Source organism: Bufo gargarizans, unplaced genomic scaffold (assembly GCF_014858855.1).
Source record: "Bufo gargarizans isolate SCDJY-AF-19 unplaced genomic scaffold, ASM1485885v1 original_scaffold_975_pilon, whole genome shotgun sequence".
Lineage (NCBI taxonomy): Eukaryota > Metazoa > Chordata > Amphibia > Anura > Bufonidae > Bufo > Bufo gargarizans.
Window position 1 is genome coordinate 306,352 of NW_025334778.1, and position 15,664 is coordinate 322,015.

General features: G+C 47.5%; 1 protein-coding gene across 1 annotated transcript in view; it reads left to right on the plus strand.

The window, feature by feature from the left end:
• The window catches only part of LOC122924266 (NACHT, LRR and PYD domains-containing protein 1 homolog), a 52,401-nt gene extending 39,642 nt beyond the window's left edge, over positions 1–12,759 (plus strand). Inside the window, exons 5-8 of the mRNA XM_044275204.1 lie at positions 589–752; positions 1,780–1,951; positions 4,661–4,726; positions 11,066–12,759. Of these exons, the coding sequence (XP_044131139.1) occupies positions 589–752; positions 1,780–1,951; positions 4,661–4,726; positions 11,066–12,759 (2,096 nt within the window). The remainder of the gene's footprint in view (positions 1–588; positions 753–1,779; positions 1,952–4,660; positions 4,727–11,065) is intronic.
• The last annotated feature ends 2,905 nt before the right edge of the window (positions 12,760–15,664 follow it).

The window sequence follows — 15,664 nt, forward strand, 5'->3', positions numbered from 1 at the left end:
ATGTCTGTGTCTGTAGAGAAAATGGTGGATCCTGTGTTATCTATACAGAGGTGATACCTATCATTGTCATCCTGCCTGTGATGATAATGAGATGGCTACAGAAAAGTTACCTGTCCAATAGCATACAGCAAGTGTGATATGAAACTAACCACATCTTCAGGCACAGTCACAGTATAGCGGTAAATAAATATACATGAGGCAGAGGTACAAATGATAGCAGAGGTGTACCCACCAACCGGGTGCCGGGAGCCCAATTTAGTATTGACAGAACCGCTGACCGACCCCCTCTGAGGGTAGTGTATTATTGAGACTGGTTCTCTCTCTTGAATAAGGGGACGTTCCCATCGCTTCTCACCAGTGACTGACATCTGCCATGTATCTCCATGTATAGAAATACTGACATCAATGTAAAGATGTCTCCTGTGAATGTGTCCTGCAGGGATTGTGCTGGTGAATTACAGGGGGTTGTGGATTTCTCATTAGTGGAAACCTGTGAAATGATCCAGGACAGGAATATTCCACATAAACTGCCATCAGTCTCCTCCATGTTCTAGACGACTTCATTCTTGTGTCTCCTCCGTTTCCTAGATGATGAGACCCGGCAGTTCTACCAGAAGCTCCGTCAGTATGAAGATCACTTCCTGAGGATGACGTATGAATATTTCCAGGATGATCTGCTCCACATTGTGGAGAACATGAGTCTTCAACCACTTCTGAGTGAACTACATTCCCGAAATCTCCCGGATACTGAGGTGAGAGGACATGAGCCGCTGGTGTTGTATATAAATGCCCCAAGTGATATCACGTGTTACAGGCATAGTTTACGTCACTTTTATCGTGGTGGTTGATGCCCGCCTCCGCTCCGCTCCCTCTGGTGAGCATGGCTATCGCTGTGGTCACCTGCCTTCTAGCTCCTGGATGCCAGAGGTCTGGACTCACAAACATTTCTCTCCTCCGACTCTGAGGACTCCAACTTCTGGAGTAGTTCTTCTCTTTACTCTATCCAGGCTGCAGCCTGAATTTCTATGGCCATGCTTCTCCATACCTGAAGGGGCACATGCACCATGAACACATATCATCTACTCCAACTTATGGCAGACCTCCCTAGGGTATTTAAGGAGCCTTCCCACAGGAGAGCGCCGCTGAACAATGGTTTCTAGTTACTAGATTCCTGCAAAGACGCGCTGTACTCTGTCTATTTACCTGTGTAATGACTTCTGCCTGTTTTTCCAGATCTGACCCTTTACTGCCTGACCTCAACACTGACCCTGAGCTGCCTGTCCTGACCTCGTACTATTTAATAGATTACATGAAGACCAGGGGGGCTGCTTAGATGACCCCATTAGGAGTTACCACAAGCCAAATCTGTTCAAGTGACACAGCAGATCCACATCCCCTGCACAACATTCATGTCCCCATCCTGCTGTCTACAAGAGGCTGAATGACAATTGTGCTTCATTCGTCAGAGTGAGATGTTGGACAACGTCCAGTGTAATAATAGACAGCAGCTCATATCTGATGGAGAACCCCCCAGTAGTGTATAATCCAGTATTGTGGAGGATTTATCCCCTCCCCCGCACACGTACATTAGGGGTCACGACATCCTGTAAATAATCTGATTGTTACTTGTGGATTCAGGAAGGATTTTCTCCACATCTATTCCATAGATTTCTCTTTCTCTGCACAAAACATTAACATGTAATATCTGCAGTGTGTTAACCCTTTGTGTTATGCATCTGTGTATAACGCACCTTATGTCTGATCTTTCTTGTGCTCTAGAAATACCAGAGTCTAGAACATGATGGAAGAAGATTGGCGCGGACTTTACTACAGGATATATTTCTCAGAGGAAGAGAAGCTGTGATAGGACTGTGGGTCAGTATCTATGTATTACGGAGACGTCATGGTTCCCCCGGCCTGGACGCTGTACTGGAGGAACTCCGACATAGAGGTAACATTGTGTATGAGACGTGTCACCCATGAAATAGAGGTCTTCATGACTTACATTGTCCACAGTAATAAAGATCTCCCTCTGGATCTTTTACAGATATGAACCAATTTTGGAGTCTAGTCTGGGGTGTGAAGTTTAGGTCTTGCCTGTGGCCTGAATTGATTTGGGTCTGGCTTAGGATTTGATGTCAAAATGAGCCACAGGGGATATAAAAAAATAGCCAAAAAGTTACTCAATGTGAACATGACAAACATATAAATGATAGCAGCAATTGCCGATGAGGCTTCAGGGCCCCTCATGTAATGACTGCCACATATGCAGTACGCCAGTTCTTCAGTGGGAGCGAATGTGAGGTCACGGGGGTAGTTAACAGACCGAGGGTTACTCTTGGTACTCACAATTTGTAGGATACCCTGGGCAGGCGTACGGCAGTGATGGAGCGGCTGGCACATGGATCCTCTGGGACACTCTCTGTATATAGGGACCAGGCTGGGTGGTAGGTGAGGTGCCCTGGTTGTTGGAAGTTTAATGTGCCGGTGGCAAGATCCCTTATAGTTCATGATGCCAGTGCCGGTAATGGTGGCACACAGATTTATTGTAGGAATAATTGAGGTACACACTGTTGTAGTGAACCAGAACTCCTTTTTGCTGAACAGTTCAACTATTTACAGGCTTCAGATAAAGTTCCATATGCAGGGTAATGGTATCAGGCAGGCTTGACCTAAATGGCAGGTAAAATCCTAGCAAGATAACTCAGAGGGAATAAACTCACAGATCAGGCTGTACTTTCTGCAGAATCCTGTCTGACTTTCTCCAAGGCCCGGATGCCTAATAGCTGGCTTTATCCTTGGGAGGGGAACCTTCCTCTGGTATAAATCCACTTGCTGCAAATAACCTTCTGCCCTTCAGCTTCCTACTTGGCTGGATACAATTAGCACTGCTCTGTACTTTGTAAGATGCAGGATAACTTCAGGAGGGAACTTCTTCTCCTGGACTAACTTCTGAGCTTTTCTTACTCAGGACCTCAGGCAGGCAAGACTGGGCTACATAGCCTCCTGGACTGGACTGAACTACTCTTTCCTGTCTGGGCCTAACTATATGTACTAGGGGGTTCCCTAGCTCCCTCTACAGCTTGGGAGGATAAACTACACCCCCAACAGGCCTGGTATACAGGAAACAACGTGAAGATATGCATTACAATGCAATATAAAATACCATAGCAATTTCCCACAGGAGGTGGGGGCAACATGTCCCTTAGTAGTGCCCACCCTTACGTAGTGGGACACTACACATATAGTGACCATCAGTGTCCTCATAGTGACCACCACAATGCCTCTATATACTTTATCACATACAAACAATCCCTTCTCAACTTCAAGTCCACACTCACTGCTGCAAACAGACCTACCTCACATCATATCTTCTCTGTCTCACAACCCTAAACAACGGTTTAACCCTTGTGACTCTTTTCTCCGTCCCCCAGTGTCTCCACCCTCACCCCTCATCTCAGCTGAGGACTATGCCACAGACATCAGAGAAGCTTCAGCCTACAGTCCCCACAGCCCCTCTACACAACTACTCATTCCTCTCCCCCCCCCCCCCCCCAAACCTGCTTCTCCGCCATTACAGAGGAAAGCCTTTCCACCCTACTGTCCAGATCACATCTCACAGCAGCATGCAGGCAGCATGCACAGGGTCACATCACTAGGGCCTGTTCTGGTTGGGGGCCACATTGTCAGCCCGAACCAATTCCAAGGACCAAAAATAAAATTTAAAGGGCTATTACCAACTGAAATACTTTAATTATGGCATATTGAACATTCAGTATATATCATTAATGTCTAGGAGGGAAGAAATGCAAATGAGCTCTTAACAAGCTTTGCCTCTAATGCCACCAGGTGTAAGGCAGCTATCCTATAAGTCAATATTCAGCTCTTAAAATAAGGCTTGAGACATGACTTGGATATTAAATAAGCCAGCACCTCATCTGCAGACAGCTGTTTCGGGGTGATTTCCCCTCATCAGTGCAGAGCAGAGAGTACTGGCTTAACTGGGTAGGAGGCCTGTGTCCGAGCAAGGGGGGAACTAACTCTCCTTAGGGAGAGAGCACCTTAATCAGTGTGAGGAGACTTATAGGCCATACATGCTCTGTGTCTAGTTACACTTCTAGTACTCCCATCCAGTGGGAGAATACATGAAAGATACATGTGAGCAGCCACAAAGCATGGACATACATGTCTGTTACCACATGGTTGGGGGCCGCACAGAATGGTATTAAGGGTCGCATGTGGCCCCCGGGCCGTAGGTTGTGCACCCTTGTTGTAGATGGTAAGCCCTCACGGGCAGGGTCCTCTCTCCTCCTGTACCAGTCTGTAACTCGTCTTGTTGATGGTTATTGCAGTTGTTTTCTATGATGTATGTATACCCCTTATTATATCTGCAGCGCCATGGAATGGATGGCGCTATACTAAGAATACTACAGCCCCCTCATAGTAACGACCATAGTGCCCCTTCATACAGTATCCATCACAATGACCACCACAATGTGACCATACACAGTGACTAGCACAGTGTGGGGGACATGGACACTATGTCACAGCTGTACATTTAGGACCATTAGACCTCGTCCGGTCCCTGTATAATGTGATATTTCCTGTACATTATATGTCTACATCCAGCACTGATGACGTCTGTATCATTTCTTATTAGGTGACACTCTGGTGGAGCAAATCCTGCTGGATGAACATGGACACCAACTGTCCCCACAACTCGAAGGTAAGTGAGATTTATCTAGCCCTATTATAATAAAACTGCTCATAGTTTACATTACATTACACCGGTCACATAGAACATGGTGTTTGGACTGCAGCGGGCTGTTATAGAGCAGGAGGAGCAGAGCAGATTCATATATAGTTTTCTGTAACGATTCAGTAAAAGGTGTATCTTGTAAATCGGTCGGCACTGTGTAAGGTGGGTGCTCGGTCAGAGGGTCGGTTACCCTAATATCAAATTTAAGCAAAAGACCGGCACTCCGAAGTTGCTGATGCAGTGAGTTTATTGGTAACAAATTACATTTGTGACGCGCGTTTCGACACATATAGTGCCTTTCTCAAACTGTGTCATCGTAACAGTTTGAGAAAGGCACTATATGTGCCGAAACGCGCGTCACGAATGTAATGTGTGACCAATAAACTCACTGCATCAGAAACTTCGGAGTGCCGGTCTTTTGCTTCGATTAAGTAAAAGGGTCTATTCATACATCCGTAAGTGTTTTGTGGATCCGCAAAATGTGGATCCTCAAAACACGGACACGGGCAATGTGCGTTCCGCATTTTGCTGACCGCACATCGCCGGCACCATAATAGATAGTGCCTAATCTTGTCCGCAATTGCGGACAAGAATAGGACATATTCTTTTTCTGGGGGGAAACGGAATTGCAGATGCCGACAGCACATTCAGGCCCCAATGAAAATGAATGGGTCTGCACCCGTTCTGCAAAATTACGGAACGGATGCAGACCCATTTTGCGGAAGCGTGAATGGATCCTTATTTGTATAACCTCCTTCTCATAGAGGGAAGGCTGTCAGTCCCTGATAGGACCTCCTCCTCATAGAGGGAAGGCTGTCAGTCACTGATAGGACCTCCTCCTCATAGAGGGGAGGCTGTCAGTCACTGATAGGACCTCCTCCTCATAGAGGGAAGGCTGTCAGTCCCTGATAGGACCTCCTCATAGAAGGAAGGCTGTCAGTCACTGATAGGACCTCCTCCTCATAAAGGGAAGGCTGTCAGTCCCTGATAGGACCTCCTCCTCATAGAGGGAAGGCTGTCAGTCACTGATAGGACCTCCACCTCATAGAGGGAAGGCTGTCAGTCACTGATAGGACCTCCTCCTCATAGAGGGAAGGCTGTCAGTCACTGATAGGACCTCCTCCTCATAGAGGGAAGGCTGTCAGTCACTGATAGGACCTCCTCCTCATAGAGGGAAGGCTGTCAGTCCCTGATAGGACCTCCTCATAGAAGGAAGGCTGTCAGTCACTGATAGGACCTCCTCCTCATAAAGGGAAGGCTGTCAGTCCCTGATAGGACCTCATCCTCATAGAGGGAAGGTTGTCAGTCACTGATAGGACCTCCACCTCATAGAGGGAAGGCTGTCAGTCACTGATAGGACCTCCTCCTCATAGAGGGAAGGCTGTCAGTCACTGATAGGACCTCCTCCTCATAGAGGGAAGGTTGTCAGTCACTGATGGGACCTCCTCCTCATAGAGGGAAGGTTGTCAGTCACTGATAGGACCTCCTCCTCATAGAGGGAAGGCTGTCAGTCACTGATAGGACCTCCTCCTCATAGAGGTAAGGCTGTCAGTCCCTGATAGGACCTCCTCCTCATAGAGGGAAGGCTGTCAGTCCCTGATAGGACCTCCTCCTCATAAAGGGAAGGCTGTCAGTCACTGATAAGACCTCCTCCTCATAGAGGGAAGGCTGTCAGTCACTGATAGGACCTCCTCCTCATAGAAGGAAGGCTGTCAGTCCCTGATAGGACCTCCTCCTCATAGAGGGAAGGCTGTCAGTCACTGATAGGACCTCCTTATGGAAAGATAACTGTTAATTACTGATAGAACCAACTCCTTGACTTCACAGCCCAGAATGAGCATGATTATAAAGCGACCCTGTCAGCATGATTAACCCTCCAATAGTCTGCACTTCTGCTACAGCTCTGCCAGGGGCGGACTGGGCCGGGGGGCAGGGAGGCAATTGCCCCCCAGGCCGCCCTAAATAAACGGCCGCTGGGCCGCCCGTCTAAAAAAATAAATAATTTTTTTTTATTCTTCAGGGCCGCACTGCCGATCACCACAGGCGGCGCGGCCCTGGATGTAATTGCGCTGCGGCCGGGCTGTGGGGCAGGGGAGGGAGAGGCGTGTCCCTCCCCTGTTCTTCTGATAGGCCGCAGGCACTAATGCCTGCAGCCTAACAGAGGCCGGCTCAGGAAGCGCGATGACGTCATTATCATCGCGACGCCTGAGCCGGCAGCACACGCTGCTGATGGAGGTAAGTATTTTTTCTTCTTTTTTCTTCTTTGCAGAGATCTGGCACTATGGGGGGGGGGAGATCTGGCACTATGGGGTGCACTATAGGGGGAGCTGGCACTATGGGGGGCACTATAGGGGGAGCTGGCACTATGGGGGGCACTATAAGGGGAGATGGCACTATGGGGGGCATTATAGGGGGAGCTGGCACTATGGGGGGCACTATAGGGGGAGCTGGCACTATGGGGGGCACTATAAGGGGAGCTGGCACTATGGGGCGCACTATAGGGGGAGCTGGCACTATGGGGGGCACTGTGGGGAGCTGGCACTATGGGGGGGCCTATAGGGGGAGCTGGCACTATGGGGGGCCTATAGGGGGAGCTGGCACTATGGGGGGGACTATAGGGGGAGCTGGCACTATGGGGGGGACTATAGGGGGAGCTGGCACTATGGGGGGGACTATAGGGGGAGCTGGCACTATGGGGGGGACTATAGGGGGAGCTGGCACTATGGGGGGACTATAGGGGGAGCTGGCACTATGGGGGGGGGGACTATAGGGGAAGCTGGCACTATGGGGGGGACTATAGGGGGAGCTGGCACTATGGGGGGGGACTATAGGGGGAGCTGGCACTATGGGGGGGGACTATAGGGGGAGCTGGTACTATGGGGGGGACTATAGGGGGAGCTGGCACTATGGGGGGGACTATAGGGGGAGCTGGCACTATGGGGGGGACTATAGGGGGAGCTGGCACTATGGGGGGGACTATAGGGGGAGCTGGCACTATGGGGGGACTATAGGGGGAGCTGGCACTATGGGGGGGGACTATAGGGGAAGCTGGCACTATGGGGGGGACTATAGGGGGAGCTGGCACTATGGGGGGGGGACTATAGGGGGAGCTGGTACTATGGGGGGGACTATAGGGGGAGCTGGCACTATGGGGGGAGCTGGCACTATGGGGGGGGGGGGACTATAGGGGAAGCTGGCACTATGGGGGGGACTATAGGGGGAGCTGGCACTATGGGGGGGGACTATAGGGGGAGCTGGTACTATGGGGGGGACTATAGGGGGAGCTGGTACTATGGGGGGGACTATAGGGGGATCTGGCACTATGGGGGGGACTATAGGGGGAGCTGGCACTATGGGGGGGCACTATAGGGGGAGCTGGCACTATGGGGGGCACTATAGGGGGAGCTGGCACTATGGGGGGGCACTATAGGGGGAGCTGGCACTATGGGGGGGGCACTATAGGGGGAGCTGGCACTATGGGGGGCACTATAGGGGGAGCTGGCACTATGGGGGGGGCACTATAGGGGGAGCTGGCACTATGGGAGCTGGCACTATGGGGGGCACTATAGGGGGAGCTGGCACTATGGGGGGGCACTATTGGGGGAGCTGGCACTATTGGGGGAGCTGGCACTATTGGGGGAGCTGGCACTATTGGAGGAGCTGGCACTATGGGGGCATTTCTTACATTATGCAGGGGCACCATGGGGGAGAGGTGCACTATGGGGGTAACTGGGGGCTCTAAAGGGGCTTTTTTTTTAATTATTGGCACATTCTGGGGGGCACTATAGGGTAGAGCAGCACTATGGGGCATCTGGTGCTACTATAGGGGCATTATTTGGGGGCACTATGGGGAAGTGGGGGCTCTAAAGGGGCCTTTTGTATTGGAACATTATGGGGGGCACTATGGCATTTGGTGGCACTAAGGGGGCATTTTTTACTGGCACATTATGGAAGGCACTATAGGGGAGAGCGGCACTATGGGGGAGTGGAGCACTATTGGGGCATATGGTGGCACTAAGAAGGGGCATTTTTTTACTGGTACATTGTGGGGGAGAGGAGCACTATAGGGGCATCTGCTGGGGGCACTAAGGGGCATTTTTTTACTGGCATATTATGGGGACACTATGGGGAAGGGGGAGAGGAGCAGTATGAGGGCATTTACTGGGGCACTATATAGGGGTATTTTATACTGGCATACATTATGGGTACATTAGCTCAACTGCGGGCACTAAGAGGGGGTATTTCATGTACTGTCATATTATAGGGAAAATTAGTACTACTAGGGGGTATTATGGGGAGCTTTACTACTACTAGGGGCTATGAAGAACATGATTACTAGGGCACTATAGGGGCATTATTACTACTAAGTGTGCTCTGGCAGAGAATTATTTCTATTGGTGGGATTTTGGGGAGCATTGTTACTTTGGGGGCACCCTGGCATAGTATCAGCTTAGCACAATTATTTTTGGGGGACATTATCTTTATACTATTAGTGTCTGGGCACAGTTATTTTTTAGAGCGCTGTGTGCCAATAATTGTTTAAGGGGGCACTATCTGTGGGGTAGTAGTATTTCCAGGCAGACTGTTTCTGCAGTATAGTATTGGGGGCATAGCGGGTACAGTATTGGGGGCACTATCTGTGTGGTAGTAGTATTTCCAGGCGGACTGTTTCTGCAGTATAGTATTGGGGGCACTATCTGTGTGGTAGTTTGTATTTCCAGGGGGACTGTTTCTGCAGTATAGTATTGGGGGTGGCAGGAAACTAATGTCTGTTTCTCAATCTCTGCAGTGAAGGGAGATGGCAGAAAAATCATCATGGCGGTCTGGTCTGAATGGAGAAGATGAGGAAAGAGAACGTCTACAACAAAGGTGACATCACTGGATGTAAGAGGTATGTGGTGCTATGTAGGAGAGGAGATGCTCCGGCTCCTCCTCCTGCCATTTGCAGAAGGAGGATTCAGAACTGGGTGAGGATGACGAAAGGGGGCAGCAGGCCACGGGCGGGTGGCAGATGGTGGGGGGAACCACAGGCCTTGAGCAGGATCAGGGGAGGGAGGAGAGCGGAGGAGCTTCCTGGCTGTAGCTTGTTATATAAGCAGGCAGTGCAGCCAGGACAGACCTCCCCTCTCCGTATGATGTGTAGAGACAGGCCGCAACTATAAAATGTCAGCTGTACAGTGTGTGTTGGGACTGGGAGTGGCCTATTATATGTAGGAGGGGCTTTTAATGATGGGCGGGGCTAAAAATGGGCCACTTGACTAGATTTGCCCCCCAGGACTAAGGCTGCCAGTCCTCCCCTGAGCTCTGCTGCTGCTTGCTGACCAGTGCAGGTGCTGATGACATAATTGAACGCGAAAGTAAAGGCGTCCCTGGCTACAGAGACAGAGGAGGATCGCTTCTAGGTTAAATGAGGTCATCGGCTCCTGTGCGGTATGGATATGAAATGCTCGGTAAGCAGCGGCACAGCTGTAGTACAGGCGCAGACATTTGGAGGTAGTACTCAGGTGCAGAAGACAGGAAAAGATAAGATGTCTTGCTGCATCAATGAAATGTCAGGGTGCAGTGTTCAGCGCACCAGGGGGGCTTATAACGATACAGCACACCCCTCCATGTTCCACATTTATAAAAGTAATGATTTCTGTGCATTATTAATACCTAAAAAATATATAATTTGTATTAGAATGATCAACCCTACCAGGCACTATGTCTTTTTTAGTAGGGTTGATCATGCTGACAGTGCTGCTTTTAATAAATAAAGTCTAAGTTTTACTGGATCTTTTCCCATAAACTATACACCAATCTGCTCAGCTCCTCCTGCTCTATGACATGCTGCCTGCATTTCATGTAAATTACACCGTACAGCACCACCACACCTAGTATTCCAGTTAGTAACATGCAGCGGTGGCCCGGGCCGAAGGTGAGAATATGTGTGTGATGGTGGTACTAGTACTCACGGTGGCTATGGTCCTCCCTGGTACTCATTTGGACCGTGCACAGTGAATAGAGCACCATTTGTCCCCCTCCTGGCAAACCCTGGTTTGGGGTCTCCCTGGTTTGTGATGCCCTTGATGTTGTGTAAAGTTATTATCCAGATTTATCATCCAGTGTCAGTCTGTGTGATAAATCTGGAGCCGTGTCAGACGGTCTGGTCTTAGTTCACACAGTCTTACTTTCAGACACTATTAGTAAATCCGCTCTAATATGTGGAAAACTCAGCAATGTACAGATATCTGCTATTTCTTCATCAAGATATTTAGTTCTGTTTCAGCTTCTTATCTTCACCTCTTATTTTCCTATTTTCTATAGATTTCCAGATCCGTCACAAGAAACATTTACATGAAAGAACTGAGAAACTTCTAGAGAACAATCCTCCAACATGTGACCAGCGAGAGGAGAGTTTTCCATTCTCTACACGTTATGTCAACCTCATCATTGTCTCCACTGATCACTTCAGAGAACGCTCTGAGAATGAGCTCATAAAGACCGGGGTAAAACATGAGGAATACTTAAAGAGAAAACACAATGAATTACTACACATTTCCCCCAACAAACTGTTCCGCTGGTGCCACCGTTTCAGACTTGTGCCACGTATGGTAATGGTGAGCGGAGTGCCCGGTGTAGGGAAGACCACACTGATGCAGAAGGTTGTCTATGACTGGGTGAAGGGGGATCTCTATCAAAGATTCTCCTTTGTCTTTTTCTTCAAATTCCGAGAACTCAACAGACTGGTTAAAGTTAGTCTGGACTCTCTAATCCTTCATCAGTACCCATATCTGGAGGAGCAGCTTAGTAACATCTTACAGGAACCAGAAAAACTTCTCTTTATATTTGATGGTTTAGATGAAAGTCTTCATAACATGGATTTCGCATCACGTTACTTGTGCTCTAATCCTACACAGCTCGAACCTTGTGGTCAGATTGTGGTTAGTTTGGTGAGAAAGTCTCTTCTTGATGGTTGTTCTGTCCTAATGACCAGTCGCCCAACCAGACTGGCATCAATTGATTGTACAGTTTTCCAGAGAATAGTAGAAATCACTGGGTTTTTACCGGAAGAACGACGGATGTACTTTCAAAACTTCTTCCCCGACCCTGAAATGGCAGAAAAGGCTTTTAATTATGTGAAGCAGAATGGGACCCTGTACACGTTCTGTTACCTCCCGTCCTACTGCTGGATCATCTGTACAGTATTATCCAGGAGCTTCCAGCCAACAAGTAGTGATCAGCCGGTGTCATTATTACCCAAAACCGTCACCCAGCTCTTTGCGATATTTGTTGCCAACATCCTGTCCAATCACAGCCTGCACAAAAGTGACGCTCAGAAGATCCTGCAGTCCATCGGATGGATGGCAGAACATGGAGTCATGAATCACAGGCTTATCTTTGATGAACGAGATCTGGACTGTTTCCATGTGGACAATAAGTCAAAGCTCTTATCAAGTTTTCTGATGGAATCGGAAGAACCTGTGTCCTATTCCTTCTTACATCTCACTGTTCAGGAATTCTTCTCTGCCTTGGTGCATTATGTGGATTATTCTCCTGAGAAGTTACAGAAATCACTAAAAGATGCCAAATCATATCCCGATGGACGAGGTGAGATGTTCCTCCGTTTCCTATGTGGTCTATCAGACGGCTCCACCAGGTCAATGCTAACTGGATACCTGGAAGAACAAGCAGCTCAGGCCTCCAGAGATGTTATCACTTGGCTGAAGGACTTCATTCTAGAAGAAAAGTGGACGTTGGATAACAAGCGACATCTTCTCAGTACATTTTTCTATCTGTATGAATCCCGGAATAAGGCTCTGGTGCTGGAATCACTACAATCACACAGAAGTCTTGACTTCTCTCATGTTCGTATGTCTGCTCTAGACTGCACAGTGTTGGCATTTATTCTGGACACCTGCACAAATATAGAAGAACTCAATCTATATGGATGTTCCTTAGACACCGAAGGATTAGAAAGACTTGCTCCAGCGTTACATAACCTGCAGGATCTAAGGTAAAATACTAATTATATTTCCTATTTCTGTAGTATTCAGGATCTGACAGATTTATTGTATGTATTTGTTGAGATGTGGGTGTATATGCCGTTAAAACAGTCTAAACTAAGTTTTTGGCAAAAGCAACGCTCATTTTTATTTTGAGCAAAAACAAAGCAGAATAACAGCAAAATAAATTATCTTTATGGGTATTTGCAACTACCTTGGTAGGAAGCGGCCCCCCCAGTGTCCAGCTAACACTGAACTGAAGGTGGGTTCCTAGCACATTGCACAGGTGCCTTTAAGTACATAAAACTCAGGATCACAACCTTAAAGGGATACACACACTTTATATTTCCAAAACAAGTGTTACAAATGAAACATAACTCATCACAGAAGAGCTTACAGTCCACTTAATATACAGATCATAAAATAGCAGTTATACTAAAGAAACAAAACCACTTTGTGTAACTGCGGCTCTGCCTCCCCGAGGTTAATCAGCCGCATCTCACAGCTTGTAATGCAGGCGAGGTGATAATGCTGGATGTTAGTGTGAACAATGCCTAAGGCTACGTTACACTCTCGTTTTGGGCGGATCTGTCATGGATCTGCAAAAACTGATCCGTTACAATAATACAACCGCATGCATCCGTCTGAACGGATCCATTTGTATTATCTGTAACATAGCCAAAATGGATCCGTCTTGAACACTATTGAAAGTCAATGGAGGACGGATCCGTTTTCTATTGTGCCAGATTGTGTCAGAGAAAACTGATCCGTCCTCATCGACTTACATTGTGTGACCGGACGGACCCGTTTGGCTCAGTTTCGTCAAGCGGACAGTAAAACGCTGCAGGCAGAGCGGAATGGACACTGATCGGAGGCAAACTGATGCATTCTGAGCGGATCCTTATCTATTCAGAATGCAATAGGTCAAAACTGATCCGTTTCGAACCTCTTGTGAGAGCCCATGATAGATCTCACAAATGGAAAGCCAAAACTCGAGTATGAAAGTAGCCTTAGTCTGCAAGAGTAATAGTGGACAGAGAGAGAGGTTTGCTGGCCAGCAAGAAAATGAAAGCATACAAGACAGACATACAGACGCAGACACAGACAAACTAATGACATATTCAGCCCCTAACATACCCCCCAGCTCAGGTGGAAGCTTGTCCTTCCACAAAATAGTTTTCTTGGACTTGGGTACCAAACCGAGATAGACGGTCAGCATTCTTATACTGGACTCCTGGTTTATACTTCGGCAAGGCTGTAAAGTCACGTACCATCTCGTCAGACAAGCATCGTTACCTTTCATGGTGTTTAGCCAAAATTAAAGGATGATGATCAGAGATTTGTAAATAATAATGCAAACTCTCAATGGCCCATTTAATGGCTAAACATTCTTTTTCTATAGTGGAGTATTCCTGTTCCCTGGGGAACAATGTCCTGCTTATGTACAGAATAGGATGTTCTTCTTCATCCTGAATGTGACATAAAACAGCCCTAATTCCTCTCTCATATGCATCAACCTGAGCCTGAAATGGTAAGAAAAAGTTTGGAATCCTCAATATCGGTGCAGTACAAAGTCTCTCTGTTAAACTACTAAGTCCTTGGGCACAACCACTTGCCCACTCAACAATGTTCCTCCTTGTTTTTTTAGTAAGATCACTTAGTGGGGCTGCTAGCTGGGAAAAATGTGGAATAAATCGGCGGTAATAGCCAGCCAGTCCCAAAAGTTTTTCGGAATTGGGGCATCCTTTACTTCTTTGATCTTAGACATTTCCATCACCTATTACTTAACCAAGATACCATGTCTCTTTCTGTACGATTGTACATTTGGCTGATTGATTGTGAGTCCTGCTCCTGCTATGGCAGATATGACATTGTCTAGGTGCAAGATATGGGATGTCCAATCTGAACTGTAGACAATGACATCATCAAGATAGGCTGCACAGTATGAGCGATGAGGATTGATCACAGTATCCATTAACCTTTGAATGGCAGCAGGGGCGTTATGTAGGCCAAAAGGCATATCCGTAAACTGAAATGAGCCTTGTGGAGTGGCAAAAGCAGTTTTTTCACTGGAGTTTTTCTCAAGTGGTATAGCCCTTGATTAGAACAAATGTGGAAATATATTGGGCGTCCCCCAACCTTGTAATCAGATCCTCAACATGGGGCATAGGATAAGTGTCAAATTTGGAAATCTGATTAAGCTTTCTAAAATCAGTACAGAATCTCATGTCCCCATTCTTATTGGTACATTCAAAATAGGAGAACACCAGGGACTACAAGGTGGCTCAATGACACCTAGTTTTAGCTTATTTTGGATCTCCCCTTCTATTACTAAGTTTTTTCTGGTGCCCTGTAGGGTTTTTATCGTATAGGTTTTGAGTCACCAGTGTCAATTATGTGTTGGGCTAAATGAGTGTGACCAGATGTGGAAACAAACGTACCTTTATGTTTCTGCAGTAAAAGGACTAAATCTTTGTTCTGACTTTGTTCTTAATGTACAAGGTTACAGTCTGTTTAGAAAGGGATCGTCAAAACCGGAGAGGGCAGAGGTCTGCCTTTATGTAAAGTCCTGTCTAAAGCCCACACTCCGTTAAGATATAAGTGATGGACATGATGTCACCACAAGATCTTTGAGAAGTTCTGATAGACGTTTCTTCAGTACTTCCTGCATGATCTTCTTTTGTTTTGCTTTCGTTTTGACATCTCTCCTCTCTCCCAGCTGTCATCTATTAGCAGTGATTGCCTCCCTATATATCTCCTCCCCATAATGCCTCACCTTGCAGTTTATACAACTTCCTGGACTGTGCTGATGCTAGAAGCTGCTACTGCTGCATCCACAAGATAAGTCTGTTCCTTTATTTCTGTTTTCCTGTGGTCTTGATCCTAGGTGACCCTGATTCCCTCCGTATTTAGTGTAGGG